General features: G+C 42.9%; 2 protein-coding genes across 11 annotated transcripts in view; one reads left to right on the top strand and one right to left on the bottom strand.

Annotated features, from left to right (window-relative positions):
• LOC147020282 (radial spoke head 1 homolog) overlaps positions 1-7192 on the bottom strand; it is a 44769-nt gene extending 37577 nt beyond the window's left edge. For 3 of the 4 annotated variants that reach the window (XM_085895551.1, XM_085895550.1, XM_085895549.1), the window contains exons 1-4: positions 6973-7192; positions 2270-2383; positions 1836-1941; positions 870-960 (exon numbers count right to left, since the gene is read on the bottom strand). In XM_085895551.1, the coding sequence (XP_085751677.1) occupies positions 870-960; positions 1836-1941; positions 2270-2383; positions 6973-7041 (380 nt within the window). In that variant the 5' untranslated portion in view covers positions 7042-7192. Of the gene's footprint in view, positions 1-869; positions 961-1835; positions 1942-2269; positions 2384-6669; positions 6751-6972 lie in introns of those variants that run through there. The other variant, XM_085895552.1, reaches the window with a different exon arrangement.
• An 829-nt stretch (positions 7193-8021) lies between these two features.
• LOC147020281 (cytochrome P450 2U1-like) overlaps positions 8022-21433 on the top strand; it is a 28340-nt gene continuing 14928 nt past the window's right edge. The window contains exons 1-4 of one of the 7 annotated variants that reach the window (XM_085895538.1): positions 8097-8200; positions 13346-14404; positions 14812-15023; positions 15450-15601. In XM_085895538.1, coding sequence (XP_085751664.1) covers positions 14336-14404; positions 14812-15023; positions 15450-15601 — 433 coding nt within the window. In that variant the 5' untranslated portion in view covers positions 8097-8200; positions 13346-14335. Of the gene's footprint in view, positions 8201-13345; positions 14405-14811; positions 15024-15449; positions 15602-21433 lie in introns of those variants that run through there. The other 6 variants (XM_085895535.1, XM_085895537.1, XM_085895536.1 and 3 more) reach the window with 6 other exon arrangements.

Raw genomic sequence — 21433 nt, 5'->3', positions numbered from 1 at the left:
TGAAATAATCAGAATCACTGCAATTTAACACAAGTAGAGGCCAATTAAATTGGTGTGTGATTTTGAACATATTTATTTACAATTTGCTAATTTACAATTGCTATTAAATGGGGATGGTTACTTTTCCAACCAATATATTGCAGTTTTGTATTGTTAATTAATTTTCTGAAATTTGTGGAATTTGTTTTTCACTTGGAAGTTGTGGGTTACGATGTGTAAATAAAGGTGGAAAAGTCTGGTTTAATGCAATTTAATCCCAGGCTATAAGGCAACAAAAGGTGAAATTTTTGAAAGGGGTGTGTCGACTTTCTACAGGCACTGTAAAAAGAAAATAATGTTCCTCTAACTCCTCACAAAATTAATATCATATGCAGTATTTAGTATAAAATATGCAATTGTTGAAATATATAAGGGAAGTTAACCATCGGGCCTATCGCACCTGTGTTTTATCCACTCCCTATTAACTTAATAAATCAGTTTATATTTATCCTCTACAATATGAATGTCATTCTTACCATTAACTCAATGTCTATATCTCTATAACGTCAAACATAATTTTGAATTTGCCCATGGCAGCACCAGCACACAATGGTCTACTCTTTCGAGAGATACCATGGACATGTACAACCTAAATGTGAATTAAACAGCTGCCTTTACGCCGCATTTTGAAGGACGGCATGTTCTGAGATCAAAGTTTTTTTCAAAGAAATGTATCAATGGAATGAAGTTGTGTTGTCACTATATTAAATAATTCCTCATGTTTGAACTAATGGTGGAAATTTCATCTTCATAAACTTGAACACAACAGTGATATGCCAGAGCATCAATAAAGTTTTATTTCGCCACCTCACGTTCCACACGAGTCATACCTTTTATTTTTGAACCAAGACCCCGTGTAGCTGTCACCGTTGGAATAAATGTAAGTGCCATCCCCGTGGCGCTCATCTTCAAACCACTCACCTATGGGAATGGCACAGATTAAATGTGAGTACAGCACCTTGTTCAAACCCATTTCAACACCTACATTGTTGAAGATAAAACGCTATTCAGTTGATTCATTCACTACAATCTACTTATACTCCTTTGACCTGTCAGATCAAAATGATACAATTTATCCCAAAAATAAATCTTCAAAACTATTTTCCTTGCACAGTATAACCCATCAACAAAGTTAATAGAGTCATTTCAATGTTGCCACTCAGTCTTGAGACACCTGTCCTTACTCATGAGCTCATATTTAGACTTTGAGAAGACCTGACGCCTGCAATCACAATCATCAAATCATCATCACTGGTAAAATAATCATTGACATCTTTTCAATTTCTTACTAAGACTGCATTATACGCCATCCAACTATGAGTTACAAGCTTGATCCTCATTTCAAATAAGGTCAACCTCTCTGATCCTCCGTGTCTCCTGACCTTGACAGAAGTTTGACTTCTGCTTTCAATGGTATACTCGAACGAAATGTTCCTTTTTATACATTCCAGCACAGCCACGCCAATTTATCAGCTCAACTGCTAAAGTATTTTTGAAGATACTTTAAATATCTTACATTCTCCTTTCCTCAAATTCAAGGAAGTTGTCCACTGCAGCCAAACAGCGAATGCCATGTCTATTAAAGGTCTGTTTATCTTGTTCTAAACATGCATTTTATTTGGTCATCACCATCATAAAGTTCCATGTCATATCTGTTTTAATAACCTCAACAAATGAATGTAAAAGTTGAACAGTGGACTAATCAGGAATCCAAATGATTAAATGCCTTACCCTTCACTATACTATGAGAGACTGAAGAGACCGAGTATCAAATTGACGATCGTCAGAAATCATACCTTCATACACCGAGCCGTCTGGGTAGTTGAACATGCCATTCCCATGCTTTTTGTCATTCAGGTACTTTCCCCTGTACCTTGCACGATTCTGGAACTTGTACAACCCCTGTGCAACGTATGGTTCGACATTAAAAGTAAATTATTGACAATAACATAAATGAGTATTTTTGTTAATTTTGAAGTCGTTGGTTACTGGAATTATTATTTTTTTAAAACAAATTTGTGCAGCAAAATGGCAAACATACCACAGAGGTACCTTTGAACTGTCTAGTCTATATTTGATTTCCGACCACATGATAAACTATCAGATTTGTGCTTCGCAGGTGGAGTGTGGTTGCATTACAAAGTGTGCCATCCTTCAGATGGACGTTAAACCAAGCGTTAAAGGTCCCACGGCGTCTTTCACGAACTGTAAAAGTTTTGAAAAGTGGTACCTCTCCATGGCGATGCCCGTGTTGGTAGCTTCCTTCATAGACGTCTCCATTTGGAAAAACAGCTTTTCCCACTCCGTGTCTCTCACCATCTGCATTGCGCTCTCCCTCATACTCCTGGAAACAGAAATATCTCAGCAGTTCAATATTTGTCAATAACACATCGAGAGATTGAATTTAAAGAAAAATAATAATTCTACATTGAACCCGGTGGCCTACATTAACGAAACTGGCAACAAAAGTTAGAGAATGTGTTGCATGTAAATGATACTGCTTCGCACGTATGATAGCCCTCACTGTGTGTTTAACTCCACAAGGTTATTGATTTTCCGTTTTTGGATTGTGGCAACACTTTTTACAATGATAAGACAATGCCTCAGACATCAGGGCCTTTTCATCAAAGAGGTAGACAATGCCTTCCAGTGGTGTATGGGAGTAGTTGGGAGAGAGGGCATGATGCCTACCAGACTCAGTAGCATTGTGCTCAGTCTCATCTCTCGCACTACTTCACACATCGTGACCAAACATCGAAAGCACAATTAACAATGTCTCACAATTCTGCTTGCACCATCAAAATTTAAGCAACTCTCATATATTTATTCCATTTGGTCGAGTTTGAAATTGACTTTTCTTATGTCATGCCAGATGACGTCATTGTGACGGGTGGTAGCACCAATGCTACGCGGCTATGAGATTGTGATACTCCTCTGCTGAGGGATGATTTCCAGCCACTTATTGACAAAGATGAAGCGTCCTTGATAGATTAAGCATGGTTAAGCATCCTCATATAGTTATAAACACAATTATGCGATCATGCGGCAACTATGGCATCATTTATCACCTTGGGAAAGAAAATGCTGCTGCTGACACCTTTTCACGGATCTGCTGTTCAGCTATTAGTGGCAAAACCTTGCAAGATCTCCATAATAAGGATGACCCACTTTGTACGCTGTCAAAATGTACCCTTTTCCATCGAAGATAACCAAATGATGAGTGCTTCTTGCCTGGCTTGCGCTGAACTTAAACCGAGATTCTGGAAGGCTACCTCGAGTAAACTGATCAAAGCTACATTGCTCTTTGAGAGGATAAACATCGATTTTAAAGGACCTCTGCCATTAGTGATGAACAATTGCTACATATTAACAGTTTTTGATGAGTTTTTGAGGTTTCCCTTTGCTTTTCCATGTGCCGACATGACTACGGCAAATGTCATGAAATGTCTCTGCCAACTGCTCACAGTCTTTGGTTTGCTTTCTTATGTACATTCTGACCGAGGACCTTGTTTTATGTCCGATGAACTCAAGCAGTTTGCCACCAGCACATGGCCGTGGGATTGCCACCAGCCGAACGACTGCATAAAACCAACAAGGGAATGGCCTGGTGGAAAGATATGACGGCATCATCGGGAAAGCCAAGACCTTGGCTCTGATGTCACGAGAACTGATGACTGCGCAGTGGGGAGGCTGTCCTCACTGATGCTCTGCACTCTATTCGTTCACTACTCTTCACATCCACTAATGGCACTCCACGTGAATGACTACATCGATACCAGCGCCGACCCACCAGCAGACATTCTATACCCACATGGTTAGCTTCCCCTGGTACCTTGATCATGAGAAGACTAGTGCACCAGTCACCATAGCAAGTGTGATCCATTGGTAGACGAAGTGGAACTCATCGACGCAAACCCGGAATATGCTCATGTCACAGATTTCCTGATGGCAGGGACACCACTGTTTCGGTGCGACATTTGTCACCTCATGGGGATGTTCCCCTGTGCACATGACAGATAGAGATAACAGGGGTTTCAGAGCTATCCCATAATGCTGTGCATACCACCATTTTGGTTGTGTTCACTTCCCTGGCAACGATAGTATCAGTAGCTACACAATCTAGCATGTTTGTCTCGTTATTTATGATTTACTGCAATGGATTGTTATGCTAATTATTTGGCGTTTTTCGATCTTGTTAACCTTTTCTCGCTTGTTTAGCTTGCCAACCAATATGGTGCCCGAGCACTGCATCATGGGTACTGAAACCCCTCTTTGCAATACCTATATGGCCCAACAGCACACCGCAGGACCCAACACTGGCGAGGTGACACCGAACGATTCTCTGACAGCAGACAATACCGAGATCCCTGCTGATACGTCTTCAGCTGAGGACATTTGTGTAAATGAACCTTCGCCATCAGATGCACGGCCACCATTAGGTCGATCTGAGTGCATCAGATGCCCTCCTAGACATCTTGGAGAATATTTGGTTGAATTTTAAAGGCGGGGTGAATGTGATGACATTCAATATGAATACTAAAGATTCAGTGTTTGTGTTCCGTTTGCTACCTTACTAGGATTGTTCATGTTCATCAGCCTGTCCCTCACGCAGCTGGAGATTGGGTTTTGCAATCGTGTGTGTGTGTGTGTGTGTGTGTGTGTGTGTGTGTGTGTGTGTGTGTGTGTGTGTGTGTGTGTGTGTGTGTGTCCGGGTCGTAACTTTTTTTACTATTTAAGTTTATGTTATCAAATTTTCAACAAACCGTTAATATGAGAACATGGAGAAGACAAATAACAATTTGGTGGAGAAGGAGAAAGAGGATAAGGATAGGGATAAGGATAAGGATAAGACCGAATAAAAAGCAGACGGGCTTTTCATTTTCAGATGCTTTTTAGTCTTGCTTGTTTCAGGTATGGCTTTGATTGAGTGAATTAAAGCCTTATTGAAGTAATCTTGCTTGATGAAGTGAAAATATTTCGTAACTTGGATCCAAGTGCCTCAGGCCCCGGTCAGGTCCAGGGTGATGCCTTGATTTGGGGGGGGCAGCCCCCCTGCCCAGAACAAATCTAGTAAAATAGAAACCAAGTAGAGCATTCTGGTGGTTATAAATCTTCTTATAGTAGCAAAGGAGAAGGAAGAAAAAAATATTCACAATTACACTGAACTCAAACTCATAATGGTCACTCAGTATTACAAACTTATATTGGGATGTGTACTTCAAGACGTATACTATTGACAGTGAAACGGAGTATTTCAAGTGGAGAATCAAAAACAATTTCACCAAAACAATACGAATCCACATTTACAATGGTCATGTTCAACAACATTCAGTTTTTCATTCATCATGATCCTCAATATCTTTGGTTGTTTTGATGTTGAAAGACCATCAGATTCAGCGTCCATGCTGCTGGCTCCGTGGTTCGCGACAAGGACAACAAAATGGCGCGCGCTGAAGTGTACCAAACAGGGCCAGATTTACCATGTGGGGGAGCCGTGGGCACAATGATTGTGGGGGGGGGCCCTAAATGTGGGGGGTGCCAGGGGCCATGGCCCTACCTGGCCACCCCTAAATCCAGCACGAGTACCGAACAGGGCTGGATTTACCATGTGAGGGGCCGTGGCCACAATGATTGTGGGGGGGGCCCTAAATGTGGGGGGTGCCAGGGGCTATGGCCCTACCTGGCCACCCCTAAATCCAGCACGAGTACCGAACAGGGCTGGATTTACCATGTGAGGGGCCGTGGCCACAATGATTGTGGGGGGGGCCCTAAATGTGGGGGGCCCCAGGGCCATGGCCATACCTGGCCACCCCTAAATCCAGCACGAGTACCGAACAGGGCTGGATTTACCATGTGAGGGGCCGTGGCCACAATGATTGTGGGGGGGGCCCTAAATGTGGGGGGTGCCAGGGGCTATGGCCCTACCTGGCCACCCCTAAATCCAGCACGAGTACCGAACAGGGCTGGATTTACCATGTGAGGGGCCGTGGCCACAATGATTGTGGGGGGGCCCCTAAATTTGGGGGGCCCCAGGGCCATGGCCATACCTGGCCACCCCTAAATACAGTACGAGTACCGAACAGGGCCGGATTTACGATGTGGGGGGCCGTGGGCACAATGATTGTGGGAGGCCCTAAATGTGGGGGGCCCCAGGGCCATGGCCCTACCTGGCCACCCCTAAATCCAGCACTAGTACCGAACAGGGCCGGATTTACCATGTGAGGGGCCGTGGCCACAATGATTGTGGGGGGGCACTAAATGTGGGGGGCCCAGGGGCCATGGCCCTACCTGGCCACCCCTAAATCCGGTACTAGTACCGAACAGTGACAGCGTTTTTCATTGGTTGGAAACTCAACCGTTTTGACGAGGGACCCGTCTCATGACCTTGTTAAAAAGACAAATATCGTTTGTAAAAAGAATGAAAACGTGAGATTTCAGTGGTTTGGCACGGAAGCGTGAATCTCGCGAGAGTTGACAGGTAACCGGCACCCACGTGCTGCCACTGCCACGTCCCAAATAAATGATCCTTTGTTTGAATGAATCTCATTCCAAGTGTGTGTAAATGCTATTTGCTGAGGAGAATAAATCATAATAAAACATCTCAACCATTCAAACACGAAGGATACGTACAGATGGAGCCGAGCGTTCCAAAAGTCCTTCGATCGAGAGACGCACAATTTAGTGGATAAAACTCCAACATCTTGTTTTACAACATATGAATATTGTATATGCAGCACATATATATATATATATATATATATATATATATTAGTACGAAATACTTTAACGTTAATTATATCGGTATTTTGAAAAGATAGTATTTCTTGGATTATTGCGAGTATCTCGTTCAAGAATCCTTCGGAACCATCTAGTACGTAATTTATATACAAGACTCGAGCCGCAAATCCCCACTCAGTCACATTCCACACACACCCCAATCGAAAGTTTGGTTTCTTCTACTTCTTCTTCTTCTTCCTCTTCCTCAGAATCAACGTCCGACATCGTTGAGGTTACCACGGCAACTACGACGATCGCTAAAATCAACGTTGTGTAGATTTCTCCATAATTAAAAAACTTCACTGTCCACAAATATCAAAAAAATTATAATATTATTTAAATATTGACTCGTCATTATAGTCTTGGGATTCCTTTGAACTGGCCCACTTTGGTTTGACAAATTAATTACTCGTTATTTATTATATTTATTGACACATTTTGTCTCTTCCTTAATGGAAAAATTAATTTCGCTTAATTTAACTGGGGTTTTTTTCTTCTTCTTTTTCCTCGTTGTTTGATTTAGGAAATTTTGATGCGGTGTATGATCACTATCCAAATATTTCGTCTCTGAATGCGTTGCAAAATTAGAGCGTCCTCGTTCTTCTGCGAGCTTCGACTTTGTATGTAAAAACTACTATAAAGCGAATAGTCGTCTTACATTTAAGCTGTTTCGCAATTAATTATAAATTTATTTGAGACAGAGGGCGAGGAAAAAAATATATAAAGTTATCAAATATAGCGGAGTTGTATTATGCAATATCTGTGACCAGTAACATGATTGCAAGAGTGATTTTAAACTTCATTTGCTTTTTTATTTTAAGTATTGCTTTGATTATTGGGTACAATTGCTGTATAATATGATCGCAATGGACGTGCGTTTTCGGGAGTATAGATTTGGTTTTTTTGGTTCGTGTGGCTCGTTTCTCCTTCTGTTTTTTTATTTTTTTATTATGGAGTTAAATTTAAACGCAGTTGTTTAATGAGTATTTATGCGGAGATCGTTCGTTATGCTTTCTTTAACATGGTCAAAAAAGAAGCCAATTTATTTAATTCGTGTGTAGGTTTTTTAAAAAAATTTCATTCGCTTAATTTTAACAGTGAATAATTCATATTATGTCGAATCAGCAGTTGAATTTCTCATTTTAGTAAAAAAAAAAATTTTTTTTTTTTAATCATTGTCATCACGCCACTCCCCCTGCTCCCAGCCACACCCCCAAACTTCCACGTGATTCGTCATCTTGGTAACTCGTCACCATATGTGATCTCCAACATTAAATAATATTGTAAATTGAACCTATGACGATGAATTTGCTTCTCCCGTTCGAAGTCTAAATTAATGCTTAGCGGGCTTTTACAATTGACATCGGAAAATTCGTTCCAAGAGGTATTTTCTTGTTTTATGACGTCGTGCGTGCGTGATTTGCTTTTGTGAGCACACCAACAACGATACCGAAATTACTTCACCATGTTTCTTACAATAGTTTTGTCATAGTCCTTGTGGCTATTCTGATAATTTTCATAACGACGATAACAACATGGAAACTGATTTTGCTTTCCTTATCAATTGATTTTATATATATATATATATATATATATATATATATATATATATATATATATATATATATATATATATTGTTACGGTTGTGGAGGTAGATGGGTGAATTTAAGAGAAAAGTTAAGATTGAATAGAGTTGTTTGATCTGTGGACGTGTAGGAGACATCTCGATGTAATTAGGTTTGGAGACTGTGAGCTTAAGTGCTGTATGTCACCACACAGGGGTGGGGGGGGTCAGGTATGGGAGCATGCGCCAGAGCAGCACGTCGCTGCGTCCACTTTCTGCCGATACTCCAGGGGCCTCCGTCTGGCCAACCCCCCAGGCAGATGCCTGGCCCATCCCCATCTCCTTGAGATGCTGATCAACCACGAGGCACGTGGTCGGCCCATTGGCCTCCTTCACTCACGAGACTCCCGAGATGAGAGAATCTGGTGAGCAGGATGAGCGTCAGGAAAATGAGCCACATGTCCATACAGCCACAGCTGAAGCTCACGGACTATGCAGGTAACAAATCTCATTTGAATCTCTTTCAGCAACTGATCGTTGGACACAAAGTCCGACCAGCGATCGCCAAGAATTCTCCGAAGAGACCTGGTACCAACGAATTAAGTCTCCATCTCATAGTCCAAGTTTCACATCCAAAGAGCAAGACGGGAATCACCAAGTACCTGAAGACTTGGACTTCCGTCCTCCCGCACAGGTACCGGCAACGCCACACCCCATGATCCAGTGAATCCATGACTCCCCTGGCCCGACCAAGACGTCTCTTGACCTCTAAGTCAAAGCCAGCAGAGACATGAATATCACTCCCAAGGTAAGTGAATCACTCCGTGATCTCAACGTCCTCGCCACAAACAGGTACAGACAGGATAGCACCATCCAAGATGTCATTGAAAGCCTGGATCTTAGTTTTTGACACAAGAAACGCGTAATCCCAGCAGCTCCGACTCCTCATTCAGCACCTCGAGGGCCCCCAAAATGATATTGAGAGTCTCTGCAAAGATGACTGCATCATCTGCAAAATCAAGGTCAGGGATCTTTACATTCCCAAACGATGCACTGCAGCTTGATCTCTCCGATATCATCCCCAGAATCCAGTACAAACAAATGCTGAAAAGTGTGGGGTCCAGTACACACCCCTGATGAACTCAATTAACAACTGGAAAGATGTCAAGAGATGGTACCACCACATCTCACAGCACTCTCAGTACCAGTGTATAGTTCAGGCATCAGATTGATCAGTTTTGGTGGCACCCCACAAAGACCAAGAATCCTCCAGAGGACATCCTGATTCTCTGAATCGAACGCTTTACAGAGATCAACATGGGCTGCAAGCAGCCCCTGCCAAAACTCTCGTCTGCGTTCGGTGAGGACACGAAGAGCAAGGATACGGTCAATTGTTGAACTCTTTGGTGCAAAGCCTGACGCTGGTGCTCAAGCAGATGGTGACGAACCCTATCAAGAATTATCCGAGCAAAGACTTTGCCCAGCACTGAGAGCAGCGTCACCCCTCGGTAGTTGTTGCAGTCTTGGAGATCACCCTTCCCTTTCCAGAGAGGGACAACAAGGTTGTTCTTTCAGTCAGTTGGGATGATGCCTGTGTTCCAGGCAGAGCTCAAAACTGCATGCAACGACACAAGCACAGCATTTCCGCCAGCATTGAGAAGTTCAACATGGATAGCACAGATCCCAGGAGCTTTACCCCATTTCAACCTGTTCACCGCAGCCTGTGTTTCCACAAACGAATGTGGACCACAGTTGATTGGAGGGTTAGCAATAGGGATAGTAACTCCCCGGACATCCAACTAAACCACCCTTCGCTCTAACTGCAGTACACCGAGGGACGGGCTTGGAGGAACGTAATGCGCGAATTCCCCTGTAAGCAGGACGAGAATCACTTGACCACAGGTGATGTTGTACTCCCTCACAGATTCCTCGCACATAGGCCTCCTTGTCCATCCTAAGTGCACGTACAGTTTTACGCCTCAGCTCCCTGAACAGCTCAGCTCTGCTATTCAGCCTGGCCCTGCAACTCTGGTCAATGGTATCCAGTGTCCCTTGAGAGACAAAATTCTTCTTCGCCCTTTGCTAAGTACCAAGACATTGACTGGCAGCATCAAGGATGGTTGTCTTGAAGGCACTCCACAACTCCTCAGGATCCCCCAAAGCAAACAGACCCCCCCCCCAAATCTCCCCTCAGCCTTTTCGTAAACTCCTCAGCTCCCCTCTCATCCTTGAACTTGCCAACATCCAGCCTCAGCTGGGATGGTACCATTCTCCAGGATTTAAGCTGAAACTTCAAAGTTGCTACAACAAGCCAGTGATCAGTATTGAGGAACTGAGCACTCCGGTAGACCCTGCAGTTCTGGATTATCCTCCAGCAACCATCAACGAGCATATGGTAAATCTCCTTTGCCACACCACCAGCATTGGAATGCCAAGTCCAGTGATGAGCCTGTGGACGCTGAAACCATATACCAGCCACCCGAAGTGCATGACTTCTTGCAAAGTCAAGGAACTTAGTGCTATTCTGGTTCACAGTTCCAGACCCATGGGGACCAACACACGTCTCATAACCATCCCTATCAGTTCCAGTCGATGCATTGAAATCCGCCAAGACTAAAAGAGTATCTCGTCTGGCGCACTGATTAATCACAGACTCAAGCGTGGCATGGAATGTATCCTTCATGGTGAGATCACTCACCTCAGGTGGAGCATATTCAGAGACCAGGGAATTGACACCCAAGGAGTGATGAATCCTTAGTTTCATAATGCTCTCATTGACCGGTGTTACCTGAATTATCATTGGAGTCAGCTTGTTGGACACAGCTACAGCAACTCATTGGGCATGATAACCATCGCAGCGACCAGACCAATAGTAGGTGTAACCACCCGCCATGATCTTGCCACTATCCGCTCTCCGAACCTCAGAGGGTGCTGCAATACTGATCTCCAAATGCTTGAGCTCAGATGATAACAGAGACAAGTGATCATCCTCTCTTTGGTATAGGATGTTCCAGGTACCCACCCGAAGGGACTGCCTCAGGTTAACCCAAGGAGACCGCCGTCTGATGGACGACACCTCAGCAACACCCCGACACACACTTCCGCAATCTGACCCTGGAAGGTTACCCTGTGGTTTCCCTATCTTTAAAGATTGTGGGTCCCGAAAGCTTTGCCCCAATTCCGTCATCCAGTGAGCTGCCTTGCGAAGGGCAGCTGCACCGGAGGTACTCCCACGGAGTGGGTTTTCAGATTTTTGTTAATGCTTTTGGTATGTTTTGCGGAATGAAGGGTTTTACGGTGGCTGGAGTGCAAATCCTGCCACCAACCTCCTTTTAAAAAGTAACCCAAGTGCAGGTGGGCATCTGCAGACACAGTTGGGCACTAGATATGGATGGCCTTTGGCTCACAAGGAGCTCCTCTACCCTTTGACAGGTTTTGTTCTTCATCCTGCTGGGTGTCCATATCATACACCCTCCTCACCAAGAAACTTGGTGGGCGAGATGATTTAGTCACTGACAACCCAACCATTGAACAGGTTCATGCGGTTTTATACGGTACCTGCAGCAAGTCACAGATCTAATTTGACCTGACCTGACACGGGGGTGGTGCGGTTTCATTTAGATCGGGATTAAGGATAAGTTCCCCTCATATGTAATTGTCCCCTTGTGACTTTTCCCAATGTTTTTGTATTACAAATCATGAAAGAATTGCGTTTTTATAACATGACCAAGTGGGCAAGAAGCCTCACCTCCAAGGGTGATGGCAGCGAAATCATGCCCCCAAGGCTGATTATTGATGGGCGTGATGTGAGTGGTAGAAAGAAGAGGAGGGCATAGGAGGCAGGCAATTGGAGAGGATGGAGAAGCAGCTCGTAGCAAGGAGGAACGTACAAGTGCTGAGTGAGGGATGCACGCGGTCGAGAAAACGTACCTTGGAGATGCCCTATAAGAACAGGGCTTTATGGCTGGCTTTTCTTCGACGCATGAAGAAGACGGCACGATTCTCGTATTCATGCTGAGGTGAATTGGCTCGCGTAATGAGCAAGACGCTGGCTTTTGGCTCTTGGTTGGGTCATGAGAGACGGACCACGGAGCCTTGTGTCTGTCGCCGAAGGGGACTGCACCATTCTGCAAAGAGCGTATTGGCAGGCGGGATAAATTCTAAGCTACATGACGGTCGGTGAGCCTTGGTGTTGAATACCGCTCACGAATTGCCTGCCGTATGTTTGTCCCGCTGTGAGAGAGCGGCTTGGCACCATTTTGCACGCGTCTACACGTGCAAATCGAAGCGCCTCTTCCAAGTTCCACAAAGACCATCTCTGGGTCAAGCTAAGTACAAGAATAAAAGGAGGGATTTTCTTTTATTTCGTTTTTCCCTTGTCCTTATTTAAGTCTGTGTGTCGAGGTGCCTTGACTCTAGGATTTATTTACTTCATGTTATTATTATTACCTTTTGAATTATTGTCCCTTGGAACTATTTGTCAATTTTTATTAAATTCTGCGTTTATTTTAAGTTGCTGTGTCCATGTATTTGTCGTGGGGTTTGAGTATAAACCCCCCCTGTGCATCCGTCTGTGCTCCCGTCGCTCCGCCATTGCGCCCTGCCCCTCCCTTGCATTTTATAATCTCCGAGGATCAACGTGTCCACTTCCTAATACGGAACCGCTCGGCTATCCGGGCTGGCACTGTTTGTGGTCTGGGATTTAACTTGGACCTCCAACACCATGACAAAAAAAAAAATATATATATATATATATATATATATATATATATATATATATATATATATATATATATATTTATACATACACGAGATCTGTCTAAAAAGTAACGGGACTGAGCCTGCTGTGTGCTCCACTTACACAACTTGAATGAACGGGTTGCGTCAGTCTTTTGCAACATTCCAGCAATGTATATGATTGGTGATGGTTGACTTCACTCATTGTGTGATTTTTTTTTTTGCAGGTCGTGCCTTGCACGTTGTCTAGTCTGAGTCGTCGCCCTATGAGTTGTGAGCAGAGAGCCAATCTGAAGTTTCTTGCCAAGCTTGGCAAAACACCTTCCGAATCCTTCGCAATGCTGCAGCAAGTCTACGGGGAAGAAACGATGTCACATACACGTGCATTTGAATGGCACAAGAGGTTCAAAGAGGGACGGGAGGAGGGTTGAAGATGATTCACGGTCTGGAAGACCTTCAACGAGCAGAACGGTGGACAACATCGAGCGTATGAAGCAGATGGTGCGCGCACATCGTCGACTCATGGTGCGGATGATTGCTGAGGAACTTTCTATCAATGAGGACACTGTCTGGAGCATCATCACTGAAAATGTCGAAATGCGCAAGGTGTGCACAAAGATGGTCCCCAAGCTGTTGTCTGAGGACCAGAAACAGCAAAGAGTCACTGTCTGTCAAGACATTATCGAGCGCCTCGAGGACGATCCAGACCTGCTCGGCAGAGTCATTACTGGTGATGAATCGTGGATATTCGAATACTCTCCCGAGACCAAACTGCAGAGTTGTCAGTGAAGAAGTCCGGCATGTCGAAGACCAAAGAAAGCAAGGATGTCGAAGTCGAAGGTCAAGGTGAGGTGATTCTCATCGCGTTTTTTGACATCAAGGGCATCGTCCACTTCGATTTTTCCACCACAGGGTCAAACGGTGAATCAATACGTGTACAAGGAGATCCTCCGGCACCTCACGAGGTCAGTCCGGGACAAGAGGAGGGATCTGTGGGAGAACAACGCCTGGGTCGGTGCTCCACCATGACAACGCCCCTGCTCACAGTGCCCTGAGCATGCGACAGTTTCTGGTGGAGAGGAACGTGTCAACTCTGGAGCAACCCCCGTATTCGCCAGACTAGACCCCTTGTGATTTTTTTCCTATTCCCCAAGCTCAAGGGGGTGATCAAGGGGACCTGATTTCCTGATGTGGAGGCCATCAAAAGGGCCGTGACGATGGAGCTCCGGAGGATTCCAGAAGAAGCTTTCCAGGTGCATTCAAGCGTGCAAGAAGAGGATGGAAAAGTGTGTGAGACTGGAGGGAAACTATTTTGAAGGACAAGCTGTGATTTCAATATATTTTTTGGAATAAAATTTCTGTGAAGTCAGTCCCGTTACTTTTTAGATAGACCTCGTGTGTAGATATATATATATATATATATATATATATATATATATATATATATATATATATATATATATATATATATATATATATATATATATATATATATATATATATATATACACACACACAGTATAATACACATTGGGCCTGTTGATGAGACCTATCCTTATTCTCATTTCCTTAGTGATTGTACAACCTCTCATATCATGTTGAAAACTATGAAGGAGGAGTACGATGAGTCAAAAAGACTAATTGTACCTCTCACTGATTATTCATTTTTTTCCTTCCTGGTGTCCCTGAGCAGCTGATGATTCCTTTCCCACTGGAATGGCTGTTGGTGGTACTTCTGATACTGGCACCTGTGGCATGGTGGTATCGGAAAGTGTACGGTGCCAGCAGTGTCCGTTCTCTCCCTCCAGGTCCTGTGTGCCTGCCCCTCTTGGGTAGTGCACCATGGTTGTTGCTCGGTGGCCGTGGCTTCGCACCGCATCTACGTCTTGCCCAGCTTGCTGACAGGTAGGTGGGTAGGTATGTAAAGCCAAGTGATAAATAGTGAACAGCTCCAAACAAGGTTACTAGAAAGGCCAAGGTTCTACATATTATTGAATGGAATTCCTATTTCGTGAATGACTTTGTTTAATATTCCGATAAATTTATTCATTCCTTCCTGAACATGATAAATGCAAGTGTTGAACATTAATAGTTGATGACCTCATTAAGACGTTTGCAATTTGAAGATTCAGATGAAAAACATTTTGGCGTTTTCTCTGAAGTTGTACCAACAAATGTGTAAAGTGTGTCGGTGCACACTCATCTCACTTCTGGTGTTCATTCTCTTTGAACGTAAATAAAATCAAATTTGTAAAAATGTTTGTTCAACATAAGACGTGTTGCACGGTTGTTCTTTATTTGTTTACCTGTTTGGATGAATATTTCTTGCAGGTATGGAGATGTCATGACCCTTGTCGTAGGTTCAAAGTTGGTTGTGGTTGTGAGTGGTGCGGCGGCAATTCGAGAAGCTCTAGGCATCGGTGGAGATGCCTTGGCTGGACGTCCACCCCTACCACTTCCTTTGCTCCTCAACCATGGCAAAGGTGAAGGAAGGTTGCTGTGTTTACATTTTGTTTCTTGGAAGGATTAGATGCGATTCACGAGATGTATTTTTATTTTTGTTTTTTTAAGAATGAAGAATTGGTCTTGATCGTGAAGGCTCGAGTCTGTCTGCAATGGTTGACAGGAAGAACAATGGCTGAAATCGACAAGCTTGAGATCTTTATTGATTTTTTTTTTTTTGTCCATTGTTCTACCAATCGGTAAAATAATTCCAATTCCAATTTTGTCAAATCGGTAGAACAATTCTAACCACCGTGGGAAGTAGGGAGGAGCTGACATTTCAGGCATTTTGTTTCATCATACTCCTCCAACTTCTTTCCTCGTGCTGCTCTACTCTGGAACTCCTTGCCAGTGTCCTGCTTTCCGTCATTCTCTAACGTTCCACAATTCAGAGGAATGTGAACAAATTTAAGTTCTCACTCGTAAACTTTCCTTATGCAGTCCACACACAACTCGAGTTGTTCCGAGAAGCGACTTGTGCAGCGTGGGTTATAAAAGCCGATGTGTAATGCATCTGTTCTTTTCCTCAATTGTTTGTTATCCTCAATCCCCCATGAACCTCACCAAAGATGTCCAACTGCATCTGTTGCCATGGTTTATTCGGCCATGAGGTAGGCTGAAGATGAGCAGGACGTGGATTTCCTACTCCACTGAGGACACATGCTTCACCAACTGCTCGATGCGTGTGTCGATACCTGGCCACCAAACAGAATCATGACATTTCTGTTTCATTCTGACGATCCCGGGACATCTATCATGCATCACCACCTGCTGCAGTGCTTTTGGTATCACTGCATGGGTGCCAGCAGGTGAGACAACATTCATCAAACACCGATAGCTCATGTCGAATTCTGTCGTAAGGTTGTAGCTCATCTGTGATTCGATGAGACCAATCGGTTTGAAGAAAACTGCACATTCTTTGCAGTGTTTCATGTTACTGAGATTGCCATTTTAGCTCGTTGCGAGCGACTACATTTTCAGTTGTGTTTGCAATGATTGTGTTTACAAAGGTGTCGACTTCGCTGATCTCATTATTGGTGTTCACTGATGGGGTTATACGGCTGAGCATGTCCGCAACTTGATTACGAAACCCAGACATGTACTCCAGGTAAAAGTCATACTGGTAGAGATGCTATGACCACCTGTAAATTCTAATTGGTCGATGCACATCTTTGCGCGGTAGTTTTCGAAGATGTTCAGCAGTCTCCACGTAGTTGGGTACAAACTTGACGTAAAAGTTTGTAATGCCACGGAATGACGCTCACTCTTTTGTGTTTGACTGACTAGGAAGAGTTCGAACTGCTTCGATGTTGGCCTGTGTCAGATTCACACCATCGGCTGTCACATGATACCCTCAAAAAGTCAATCACTGATGCTGCAAAAGTCAAAACTTTTCCTCATTTTGCATCAAGTTTTGCTTCGCTAGTCATGACAACACTTCATCCAGCTGCTGATCGTGTTCTGCTTTGTCTTTTCCGAAGATGACGACGTCATTGAGGAGTTTGAGGGTTCCCTCAAAACCCCAACAGGACTGATGAGACAATCTTCTGAAATGCACTTTGTGCAGAACTGAGGACATATGGCATTCTACGATACTGGAACATGCCCTCATGAGTCACGAATGCGGTCAAATGTCTACTCTGCTTTGCAAGAGGTACCTGTATAGGTAGCATCTCCTCAAGTCGAGCTTCCTGAATACCATCGAGCCAATAACAGACAGTTCATTCATTGTAGGAAGCGGGTATTTATCAGGAATAACAGCTTTATTCATCGACTTAAAATTAACACAAAGTCTTAACTCTCCATTCTTGCATCGTGCATTAACGAGATTCGATACGTTCAATGATTCTCTTGGATTCAAGCCATTTCAGTTCCTTTGAAACTTATTCACGAACAGCGAAAGGCAAATGTCTCAAGCCTTGAGATGCTGCTGGAATCGCAAGATCCATTCTAGGGGAGTGACGGTAACCCATAGACTCCCCAAAACCAATGAACAGGGAAGGGTATTGGTGCTTGTATGCATTGTCTTTGTCTGCTATCATGTGGACGTGTCCAACAGTCTGGTCTATAAGTTTGAACGCAAGCTTGTCGAGCAGATTAACACCGATTAGGCTCTTGCCTTTTGCAACATAAAAGGTGAAATTGTCAAGCCTGATACCTTTGTAGTTTACTGGAACAGTTATTGTTCTCGAAACTCAGATGACGGAGTCATCGTAGGCCTGACGTGTAGATTGCGCTAAGTGCGGTGGATAAGAGAAAAGTATTGATGGTAGAGGATGTTGCCCACAATGGAGACTTTCACACCCATGTCAACAAGTCGTGATACTGAAATTCCCTGTGATATCAACTTCACAATCCTTGAAGTTGCCCACTTGCTATAGATGGAAAGCCATTTTGTCTGTGATGGTGTACACCATGTTTTGTGTGTTTCAACGTCTACAGCACCTGCTTCATCGACATGACGAACTAACAATGTACGCTTCTTCGAGGACCTGCATACTTGTGCAAAATGGTTCATTTTTAACCGTGCACTGCATTGTTTTCCACATGCAGAACATTGTCCTTTGATGCCATTTTGTCGACCACAAGGGAGACATGGCTTTATTTGAGGTACAATACTTGAGCAAGGTGTGGATGGGTTTGGAGCTGGTGGTTGGTTCAAATCCCTTGCATCTGACCTGTCTGCACCCGTGATGCCTGCTGCATTCCTTGGGCTGAGATTGTTGGAGATGTATGAATCTGCTTATAATCCATTAAACTGGTTCTGTCTCGAAAGCTGGGGCTGTAGCCTTTGTGTCTTGCAGGTATGGAGATGTTTGAGTTTATGGTTCATGGTTCATGGTTTATGCTGATTAGTTGTTTGAGTTCATTGTTCATGGTTTATGCTGATTAGCTTTTTGAGGTTATTGTTCATGGTTTATGCTGATAAGCTGTTTGAATTCATTGTTCATGGTTTATGCTGATTAGCTGTTTGAGTTCATGAACCTCCGCATTCTTCGAAGATGGATGGAGGTTACTGTTTTCACCCCTTTCTGTTTGTTTGTTTGTGAACAGTATTACGGAAAAACTCCTCGACGGATTTCGACTTAACTTGGTGGGGGGGGGGGGTTGGTATGGTCCAAGGATCATGCCATTAAATTTTGGACTTGGTCTCCCCCCCCCCCCAAAAAAAAAATTGTAAGAGAATTTTTTTTTTTGCATTTCTGCATGTTGTGATTTCCAACCCCCCCCCAAAAAAAATTGTTACCCCCCCCAAAAAAAGATTTTTATTTTTTGCATTTCTACATGTTTAAGTGATTTCCAACCCCCCCCCCCCCCAAAAAAATAGTTATAGAAAAAAAATTTTTTTTTTTTTGCATTTCTACATGTTTTAAATGATTTCCACCCCCCCCCCCCCCCAAAAAAAAAATGTTGGAGAAAATTATAACTGTCAGCACTGTTGACATATTTATTGAATAAGACATCAGGTTCACTTCAGTGACCCAGCAGTATTGGCGGCGGAGGTTTTGGACTCTCCCGAGTGCTCCCCCTCAAGTTAACCTCCGCCATCGAAGATCGGAGGTTACTGTTTTCACCCCTTTCTGTTTGTTTGTTTGTTTGTTTGTGAACAGTATTACAGAAAAACTCCTCGACGGATTTCCACGAAACTTGGTGGGGGGGGGGGGTAGGTATAGTCCAAGGATCATGCCATTAAATTTTGGACTTGGTCCCCCCCCCCCCCCAAAAAAAATTTAGAGAATTTTTTTTCTTTGCATTTCTGCATGTTTTCAGTGATTTCCAACCCCCCCCCCAAAAAAAATTGTTACCCCCCCAAAAAATAGAGAATCTTTTTTGCATTTCTGCATGTTTTAAGTGATTTCCAACCCCCCCAAAAAATTGTTACCCCCCAAAAAATTTAGAGAAAAAATTATTTTTTTTGCATTTCTATATGTTTTAAGTGATTTCCAACACCCCCAAAAAAAGATTTTTTTTTTTGTATTTCTACATGTTTTAAGTGATTTCCATCCCCCCCTCCCCCCCCAAAAAAAAATGGAGAAAAGAACTGTAACTGTCAGCGCTGTTGACATATTTAATGAATGAGATATAAGGTTCACTTGAGTGACCCAGCAGTATTGGCGGCGGAGGTTTTTGACTCTCCCGAGTGCTCCCCCTCAAGTTAACCTCCGCCATCGAAGATTGGAGGTTACTGTTTTCACCCCTTTTTGTTTGTTCACCACCGCCATCTTCGAAGATGGATGGAGGTTACTGTTTTCACCCCTTTCTGTTTGTTTGTTTGTTTGTGAACAGTATTATGGAAAAACTCGATGGATTTCGACGAAACTTGGTGGGGGGGTTAGGTATGGTCCAAGGATCATGCCATTAAATTTTGGACTTGGTCCCCCCCCCCAAAAAAAAAATTGTTAGATAATTTTTTTTGGGCATTTCTGTATGTTTTAAGTGATTTCCAACCCCCAAAAAAATGTTACCCCCCCCCCCCAAAAATAGAGATTTTTTTTGCATTTCCACGTTTTAAGTGATTTCCAACCCCCCCAAAAAATGTAGAGAAGAAAATTTTTTTTTTTGCATATGTACATGTTTTAAGTTATTTCCAACCCCCAAAAAAATTGTTACCCCCCCCCCAAAAAAAAGAGAATTTTTTTTTGCATTTCTCCATGTTTTAAGTGATTTCCAACCCCCCAAAAAAATTGTTACCCCCCCTCCCCCCAAAAAAAGAGAATTTTTTTTTTGCTTTTCTACACTTTTTAAGTGATTTCCAATCCCCCCCCCAAAAAAAATTGAGAAAAAATTGTTCGAGAAAACAAATTTTTTTTTTTTTGCATTTCTACATGTTTTAAGTGATTTCCAACCCCCCCAACAATTGGAGAAAATTTTTTTTTTTTTTTTTTTTTTTTTGCATTTCCACATGTTTTGAGTGATTTCCAACCCCCCCAAAAATTGTTAGAGAAAATTTTTTTATGCATTTCTACATGTAAGTGATTTCCAACCCCCCCCAAAAAAAATTTAGAGAAAAAAATTGTTAGAGAAAATTTTTTATTTTTATTTTTGCATTTCTACATGTTTTAAGTGATTTCCAACCCCCTCCCCCAAAAAATTGTTCGAGGAAAAAAATGTTTTTTTTTTGCATTTCTACATGTTTTCAGTGATTTCCAACCCCCCCCCCCAAAAAAAATGTTGGAGAAAAGAACTATAACTGTCAGCACTGTTGACATCATATTTAATGAATTAGATATAAGGTTCACTTGAGTGATCCAGCAGTGTTGGCGGCGGAGGTTTTGCACTCTCCCGAGTGCTCCCCCTCTAGTTTCTACATGTTTTAAGTGATTTCCAACCCCCCCCCCCCCCCCAAAAAAAGAATTTTTGTTTTTTGCATTTCCACATGTTTAAAGTGATTTCCAACTTCCCCCCCCCCCAAAAAAAAAGTTAGAGAAAAAAATTGTAAGAGAAAAATATATATTTTTTGCATTTTTACATGTTTGAAGAGATTTCCAACCCCCCCCCCCAATTTTTTTTTACCCCACCCAAAAAAGAGAATTTTTTTTTTGCATTTCCACATGTTTTAAGTGATTTTCAACCCCCCCCAAAAAAATTCTTACCCCCCCCAAAAAAATTTGATGGAGAAATTTTTTTTTGCATATCTGCATGTTTTAAGTGATTTCCAACCCTCCCCCAAAAATTGTTACACCCCCCAAAAAAAGAATTTTTTTGCATTTCTACATGTTTTAAGTGATTTCCAACCCCCCGAAAAAGAATTGAGAATTTTTTTTTTTTTGCATTATTACATGTTTTCAGTGATTTCAACCCCCCCCCCAAAA

This window comes from Eptatretus burgeri, chromosome 9, assembly GCF_056783735.1.
Source record: "Eptatretus burgeri isolate ZD-2024b chromosome 9, Ebu_testis_v1, whole genome shotgun sequence".
In the NCBI taxonomy this organism is placed as follows: domain Eukaryota; kingdom Metazoa; phylum Chordata; class Myxini; order Myxiniformes; family Myxinidae; genus Eptatretus; species Eptatretus burgeri.
This window is presented reverse-complemented; position numbering and strand designations above follow the sequence as displayed.